Source organism: Cotesia typhae, unplaced genomic scaffold (assembly GCF_013202065.1).
Source record: "Cotesia typhae breed Kobodo isofemale line unplaced genomic scaffold, CoteBio_Ctyphae scaffold_13, whole genome shotgun sequence".
Lineage (NCBI taxonomy): Eukaryota > Metazoa > Arthropoda > Insecta > Hymenoptera > Braconidae > Cotesia > Cotesia typhae.
In genome coordinates, this window is record NW_027423774.1 from 15,408,312 (window position 1) to 15,416,988 (window position 8,677).

The window sequence follows — 8,677 nt, forward strand, 5'->3', positions numbered from 1 at the left end:
AACTATTTCTTAAAATAAAAAGCGAGAAAATAATCACGCGTACTTTATTGTTTTTTGGATATATTTTCTTTTGCAACTTTAAAAAATTGTACAGTTGAGATTTTACGTCGCTACTACCACAGAAAGTTTTTTTTTTACATTTTTAAACTATAAATATATTCCTTTGTAAACTGGCCGAAAAAAAATTATACGCCCTTTCATCTTTAGATCACCGAAATTTCAAATTCTTAAAAGTAAAAGGGCGTATACTTAAAGACATACGCCCTTTTATCTTAAAAATTTTTTTTTCAATTTTAAGTGTAGAATGTGTCTACTCCTTGATTGGCAATAAAAAAAAAATATGCGTCTTTTTACCTTTAGGCACGTGACATGTTTGTTATTCATTTTTTTAAGTGCCTTACATTCTATTTTTATTAATTTTCATGTAATCTAATAATTAAAGGAAATATAGGATTAATAATGAAATTTAAAAGTCGTTTGAAAACGTTCAAAATGTCATAATGAAAATAATACTCTATTTTTCTGAGCTACTCGTAAATATATATGCGCATGTAATATAATATAAATATAAGCAATTGAATATTTTAACTTTAAAAAATAAATTTTTTAAAATGTAATAGTGAAACTCCAACCTGGTGTAAAAGAGTTTGTCAACTACGGCACAAGACTGAACACTTTATGTGTAGATTAGTATTAATAATAGTTAGTTTTAATCGATCATAATACACATATTTGAGAAAATGTTAAATTAAGTTTATATCATAAAATAATAATTGTAAATTTCTGCTTAAAATATTGTCGTAGCAAGTGGCCAATTGTTCATTAAATTAAGTAAAATACTATTAAATTGTACAGACATTACCTAGAGTTTTTCAAACCTAGATGTATACATTTAAAGTGTATGTATTTAACAATTTATACATATCGATTAAGGACGTTTAAGTGATGTATTAATTTCATTTTATTATTATATCTCAAATGCATACTACAACAACCCAATAAACTTTATATTTTTTGGTAATAATTATACTATGAATATTTTATTTCAACCTTTATTAATTATACATAATAAATAATACCATTCATTTGAAAGAGGATTTCAATTACAAAATCAATGACATTTACATCATATGTAGACAAAATGAGCGGGTATCTTTTACCCATATCCCAATTATTCAAGTATCATTTACGCATATACCCGATGATACATACAATCGTGATCATTAATTTAAGTATGTTTTTAAGTTTACTGGAAAATAGCCATTTGCAAACTCGAACGTGTATAAACTATAAATTTTAAAATTAGTTGATAATGTAATTTATAAAATTAATCGCAAATAAAAAATGACATTAATGAAATTAGCAAAATGGAAATTTCACCAAATATAAATTCAGTTATTTATAAAATAACGAAAAACAAAAATCTGTGGCTACGTGAATTTAGCAAATTCTTACTGCAGAAACTTATAAAATTAGCCGATTGTAAACTTTACGAATTGTAAAATTAGTCGTTTTTAAACTTCTTATAACTTTTGAATGAGTCTGTCGAATCTGCTCTAATTTTCAGAAAAACTAAATTTATGGAAGTCCTTTTAGATGCCTCAAATCGTTTTTTGATCCGTCGATCCGTTAAAGAATTACGAGAGATTTAGAAAGATTTAGAGATTTGATCAAATTAAACTTAAAGATTATCAATGATGCTTAAAAAAACTGCGTCGAATGCCGCTAACCGCGTAAAAATCGGTTCACTCATTCAAAAGTTATTAAGAGTTTGAAAATTTGAAAAATAGTGTATTATCAACTGCTATCAGACTTTTGAGTTCGGAGAGCTCAAAAACGTAATAAGTGCAATTTCGAGCGCTTAAGTATGGAGTTAGCGGGAAGTTGCAGGGATGGCTTGTAGGGTCAACCGTTTTTCGATTTTTTTTTTCTGTGTACTAATAATAATAATATTATAAAGAGGAAAGATTTAATTGTTTGTTTATTTGTTTGCATCGAATAGACTCCGAAACTATTGAACCGATTTGAAAAATTCTTTTAATATTGGAAAGCTACACTATCCCCGGTTGACATAGGCTATATTATATTATAATTAATTTTGAAACTTTTGTTAAATACCCGTGCAAAGCCTGGGCGGACTGCTAGTATTTTATAAATTAAGGAATATACTAATTGTTTTATAATGCCGATTAGCGTTAAATAAATAAATAAATTTAATTTTAATAAATAACTATACTTTCTTTAGTTTTTAAAGTATTTATAACTATAAATATTTATTTATTTATTACCTATAAATTTTTTAAATAAAAATACATAGTTTGATCAATAACATTATTCTATTTCTATAAAATTAATGATAGGTTTTTTCTATTGTATAAATTCAAGATGCTACCAAAATGGAATGCTCTCTGGCATCCACGGTCGACCTAGAAGACATGAAACTCGGGAAGCTGTTTCATCTACATTTAAATTTGAATCTTCCATAAGAGATGTTTCCCATATCAAAAGTATTTGAAGTCGTTCCTTACAAATTCCAACGAATTCCACGAGACCAGAGCATCTGGATGTAAAATCATAAAATTGAAATGTTTTTTAATAATCTAGAAGTATAACAATCTATTACAACATATTCACAATAAGACACTCACGTAAATTCACAGTCTCCAAGGCTTATAGCTGATAATTTTGGACATCCTTTAGCAGCAGCAATCAATGGTTCGTCAATAAGGCCAAAATTATACGAACTAATAATAAGCTCTACAAGTCGCGTGCAGCATTTACTAATTCTGTCAACAGTTATTTCAGGCGGGGATCTACTAAGAAATAAATGAGTTACTGGAATTGGTGTTATAAGAAAATCATTACAATTATCTTCATCTGATAAATACGACGTTCTGAAATGATAGAATTATATTTTGATTAACTTTACGCACAGTTTGACGTATTTTTCTATGTATAAATATTGAAAATAGTCATTTTAATTAAAAACAAACGATTACTTCAATGAAAAATATATTGTATATCTAAAAGTATAGTGTTGAAATTAAATCGTTATTCTAATTTTTAATCGTTTTGTTTAAATAGAATGAAGATGAACAAATGGGGCATTCCACATTAAATCGAGCACTTTTGAACTTGACTTCTTTCGGTTTTAATAGAAACTTTTAGTAATATTTACAAGTGGGGTCCACCCTACTTTTGGCCATATCTAGGTAAAAAATAAACATTTTTTAATTTTTTTTTATACTGCTTGTTTTTACGGCGCATTTATGATAAAAATGTCGTGAAAAAAAAAATAAAGATGTCGATAACTTCTTTGCCTTCAAAAGTTGGAAAAATTTTGGCTCTCATGTTTTTAGATAGAATTTATATATTTTTTTTTTTTTTGAAAAGTACACAAATTAAAAAAAAAAAGTTGAATACCACAATTTTCTAAAAAATTTATAAATTTTTTAGAAAATTTGTCAAAATTGTGATAATCAACTTTTTTTTTTTAATTATTCATTTTTTTATGTATTTTAAAAAAAAAAAAAAAAAATTTATCAATAAAATCAAATGGAAATTTCGTTGAAAAAAATGAAAATTCAAATCGTGGACCTTACTTGCAAATAATTACCAAACTTTTTTTGTTTCTTATCTGATTAAAAGTTTTCTTTAATTTTTACCTAATCAAAAAAAAAAAAAAAAAAAAAAAAATTACGGATTTTTGAAAGAAAAAAAAAGTATTGTTTTTAAATGTTCATAATTTTGTTAAATATTAATTTATCGGCCATTTGTTTTCGTTTTTCATTTTTGAATGTTTTATTTTTGCTTTTCAATGTAGTTTTTGGAAAAATATTGATTTGAGTGATTTCTATTTATCTTTTCTTACTTTTACGAAAAAAATTAAAATTTCTTCGACGATGAACACTTTTAATTTTTTCTCTCTTTTAATTCTATGGTTCTTCTAATAACTTCTATTTGAGAAAAATCTGCGGTACATGTTACGTCAGGTAAAAAACAAAACAAATTTTCAACGAAATCATAGAAGTTAGGTTCAAAATTATTCGATTTGGCATGGAAAGACCTATTGATATTAATCGGTACAATTCAGTTTTTAGTACTTGTGTTATAAACTGCCGACTGTTGGATATTACTGAATTCCATATCTTCGCTAATACTTATTTATTTATTTATTTAAACATCAATCGGCTTTGTACATATTAGTAATACAAAAAATTTATTTTTATTTTTGAGAGAATATAATATGAATGGAATTATAAAAGAAACAAGACTAATCTACATAAGGATAAAGTAATATTAAATTAGTATTTTTTCAATTGATGATATCTTATTAAAAAAAAATCATTTTAATATTACATAAAAAATATTTAATTCAAGAAATTTAAAAATATTTCTTGAAAATTTCATTCTTGTTTCAAAATATTGATCTCTCATAATAATAACCGATCAGAGATTCAAAACTTTGAATCCAATAATTTATAAACTAACAGGATGAATTTGTAAAATAAGATAACCAATTTTCGTTAAAATAGTTTCTTCAGTTCAAAATGATGTCTTTTAAATCTAATTAGTTCGTTTATTAGAGTAGTTCATAATAATAATTTTATTATTTAAAATAAATTTTAAAGTGTAATTGGATATTTTCATTTCTCAAAAAATTTTGCATACAAAAAAAATACAACCACATTCAAGATATTACAACAAAATTTAATAGAAGTTTTTAAATTTTTAGAATATTTTCATACAGATAATAATTATCAGGTGATGGAGATTAGATGGTATGTTTTTTTTTAAGGATTAAATATTTTTTTTTTTTTAATGTTACTTTATTGAAATTGTTAGAATTAATACTTACAAGACAACATTAAGATAAGGTAAATGATTTTCTAATGTAAGCCAGGTTTTATCGCTAATGTGTGGTAGTGGTTTTTCATCAGGGTAAACTTCAATTTTCATTGTTTTAAGATTTATTCGATCGTCACACGATAATGCTGTGAGTAGTTCGTCACTGAGCAAAGAATAAGATAAAGATAGTTCTTGAAGAAATTGATACTGACTAATCGTTTTTACAATATCTAAAAGGAAATTAAAAAAAAAAGTATAAAATCAAAAATAAAATTAAGAACTTTTCTCACTAATTTTTAATAACCTTTTAATAACAATTCTGTTGAGTCATCAAGACGTAATTTTTCAACATTTGTTAAATTTTCACATGTGTTAACTGACTGTAAACTACAACTTGTCGATATGTCATCCGTCCTTAACGATTTAAAAAATAATTCATCCGATGATTGCACTTGCGTAAAAGGTGTTACATCCAAATAAGAAAAATTATCAGAAACTGATAATGAATTAGTTAACGAAAGCATCTATAAAAAAAAATTTATCATTATTTTTAAAAATCTACATTCTATTAAAAATTTTAAATCAAAATTTTTATAAAAAAAAAAAATTCCCAAATGCTGACCCTAGTATAGAATTTAGTATAAACTTTTCTTGTCTCACTAGTGAAGATAATACTTTTCTTTGTAGCACAATAAACTGAAGTTTATATTAATACATATGATCAATGTAGATTAAGTTTGAAAGAAAACTTGGTAAGCAAGGACCTCAAGCCGTTGATGAAACCAATTGACGGAGAGTTTAGGGTAGGGGAGAAGGATTTGAAAGGATTGAATTAAAAAATTCAGCGAATGATAATTCTTAAGCAAAATCAAAAGCATGTGAGACCTTCCATTGCAACACTTTTGCTCTATACTAACAGAGTTCTTATGCCAATCCAATGTAAAATGTATTTAGAATTACCGGTAAAAGGCGATTGTAAGCAAGTAGGCCGTTCACGTGAATGTCCCTGACATGTTTGGAGAACAGGCGTACTGGATCACGTGTGCATTAAATAAAAATATTAATAGAAAGGTGAAATAAATATTTTTAAAGTGGTATTATAACGAGAACATGTGATTTCATAGTGCTAATTTTGAATTTAGATAAATATTTAACTATATATGGACAATTTCAATCTTTTTTAAAAGATCTCAAATGATTTTGTTCTATTAACTCGATAGATTTTATCTTAAATAAACCTAATAGTCTTTTGAAAAATGTCCGACGACAAATTAAAAAAAATAAAATTATAGTATTCTTAAATAACTTCAAAAAGTTTAAAAATTACATCGATCAAAGTTATAAGTTGAATTGAAATTTTAGTGATAGATAATTACAACGATTTGTTTATTCTTCATCTACATATAATGATTTAATGTAATTTTATATTTATAATTACTCATTACTCATAATTAGATATTTTATTTTCAAATGTCATAACTTGTATTACTATGTTTATAACTAGTATTTATAAAAAAAACTTAATACGTCACATAAGTGCGCAATTTTATCTGATTGCGTCTAATGAGTCCTGAATACACGTGTGACTTGATCACGAGTATGCATAGAAAGTATAAAGCACGTGATTTTAATAATCAATATCAAACAAATAAGAAAAAATATTTTATATAAATTTACAATCTACATTGATTTATTTAATTTAATAATTTAATAATGAAACAATAAATATAAATAACGCTTTTAGTATATACACTAGGGTGTGCCAAAATGTAACTTCCTTAATGGACCTTTTAAAATTGGCATTTTGAGTTCCGCTTTTAACAGGAGTTGTGACATATTTTAAGCGTTAAGAATTTATTTAATTTTTATAGAATTTTTTAACAGGAGTTTTGTTCGGCCAAATTTAAAAATTTTGAAATTCCAGCAAAAATGCCTGAACAAAACTCCTGGTAAAAAATTCTATGAACATCAAATAAATCCTTAACGCTCAAAATATGTCAAGAAATGCCCGAACACAACTTTTGTTAAAAGCGGAACTCAAAATTCCAATTTTAAGAGGTCCATCAAGAAAGTTACATTTTGGCACACCCTAATATATACTCACGTGTTGACAAAAAACATCTTCCATAATGAATTTTTTTCTTTTTAATACCATATAAGTTTATGATACTGAAATTGAGAGACATCTGATAATTTTCAGCATTTTTTAGCTCTGAAAAATTATAAATGTGATTTTTATAAATAATTTTCTATGCCTAGTTTATTTTTGAAGAAAAATCTAAAAATTTTTAAGTGTTTGCTAACTTCAGCCTCATATAAGTTTTTACATTTAAGCTGCTATTGAATAGCTATGGTACGTCGTTTTATTGTTTAATAGTAGAAAAAAAAAATAAATATATAAATAAAAACTAAAAAAATTTTACATTTTACACTGATAGAAGGATTTCTTAACATTCAAAGGGGATGACCACTGTGACGATGGAAAAAATAGGTGATTTTCGGGAATTTTTTGGACTGGGATAATAAAGGAATTTAGGGATTGGGGTTTTTTTTTTGTTTTATGAAGTATACATTGAAGATCATTCTTCTAAATTTTGATTAAAAAATATCATGTTGTTACAAAGTTATAAGCATTTTTGTAGAGCACCAAATTAATTTCCCCCACCACGGTGGGATCTCTAACTAAAAAACGGATTAAAAATTTTTTCGTTTTTTGTTCTCATTTTTTTTGCATTCAAATAGCCCTAAAAAATCTTAAAAATCCCCCTACGTGCAATAATTGCTATTGAATAAACGAATACGGAAAAAAGGAAAAGTTAAGAATCGGTTCATATTTATGCAAATTACAAATCCCACCAGTTCAAAAAAAGTAGTTTCGAGAAAAATGCGTTTTTGTCGGACACCGCGCGTGCAATGGTTATTTTACACGCTGTTATAAAAATGACTATAACTCAAAAAATATTCGGAATTTTCATAAAAAAACTCTAGATATATATTTTTAAATGTATAAATTTTGATTTAATAAATTAAGAAGATTTATTAGAATTTAAGAAATATTTTTTATTATATCCGAGTATTTGTAAATAAAATTGTAAATTTACATATATGTTACAATACATAGTTAAAATCAAATAGAATAATTTTATGTCTACACATTAATTTTACATAAAATAAATATTATGAAAGGAATAAAAAATTATTGATGAATTAAAATTTTTAATTGAGCAGAACAAAAAAATATTGAAAAAAAAAAATCAATTTTTAATTTTTTTTACTGGGTTGCACCAAATCAAAAAATTTGAAAAAATTTCTATGAACAGAAGAGTATGATAGACGTTTTCTGATAAATTTTATTTCTTCTGTTAAAAATTGGCTTTCAACTTAAAAATTTGAAATTTTGCAATTGGAGAAAAAAAAATAGGTTTGTTTTATTATCTTGAAAACTAGTTGAGATTCAGAGCTGAAATTTTCGTTGAATCCAGCATGATGATCAGGCTGTACCCTTCATCTTTATTTGTACTTTCTCAAATATTTGAGTATCTCAGTGTAATTCTGGATTTATTCTAAAGTAATTTGAACTGTTGTGGCACAGGCACGCAGCTTGCTACTGGCGCCATTTGATTGAAAAAATTCAAAGATCTGTCGGATTAAATAGTTGATTTTTTTTAGTTACTACTTTTTAAAGTAACAGATTGCAGTTATTTTTACGATAAAGTGCTTTTAATTTATAGGAGTATGAAACGGCTGCCCAATTTTGAAACACAGTAAGTGCAAAATTTTTATACCTGATTTTTTTCAGTATTGCTGCATTTCTTATTACTTTTAAACC

The 8,677-nt window shown here is 25.5% G+C and overlaps 1 protein-coding gene across 3 annotated transcripts; it reads right to left on the minus strand.

Annotated features, from left to right (window-relative positions):
• Window positions 1–767: 767 nt before the first annotated feature.
• On the minus strand, window positions 768–7,722 carry LOC141534230 (F-box/LRR-repeat protein 3). Of its 3 annotated transcripts, none has more exons than XM_074253448.1 (5): window positions 6,953–7,722; window positions 5,153–5,372; window positions 4,859–5,078; window positions 2,649–2,894; window positions 768–2,560 (listed from the first exon to the last, which is right to left on the minus strand). In XM_074253448.1, exons 1-5 carry the CDS (start codon window positions 7,001–7,003, stop codon window positions 2,389–2,391), a joined length of 909 nt encoding a protein of 302 aa, XP_074109549.1. In that variant the 5' UTR covers window positions 7,004–7,722; the 3' UTR covers window positions 768–2,388. The 3 variants fall into 3 exon arrangements, with proteins under 3 accessions (XP_074109549.1, XP_074109551.1, XP_074109550.1); XM_074253450.1 differs by lacking the exon at window positions 6,953–7,722 and adding an exon at window positions 5,809–6,002; XM_074253449.1 differs by lacking the exon at window positions 6,953–7,722 and adding an exon at window positions 5,471–6,001.
• Window positions 7,723–8,677: the final 955 nt, after the last annotated feature.

Excerpts from the sequence above, each read along its gene's own strand:
- LOC141534230 (XM_074253448.1), bottom strand. The coding sequence starts at position 7,003 with ATGGTATTAAAAAGAAAAAAATTCATTATGGAAGATGTTTTTTGTCAA. Across the intron at positions 5,373-6,952 it reads AAGATGTTTTTTGTCAACAC|ATGCTTTCGTTAACTAATTC; the intron begins GTGAGTATATAT and ends TTTTTTTTATAG. Across the intron at positions 2,895-4,858 it reads CCTTATCTTAATGTTGTCTT|AACGTCGTATTTATCAGATG; the intron begins GTAAGTATTAAT and ends CTATCATTTCAG.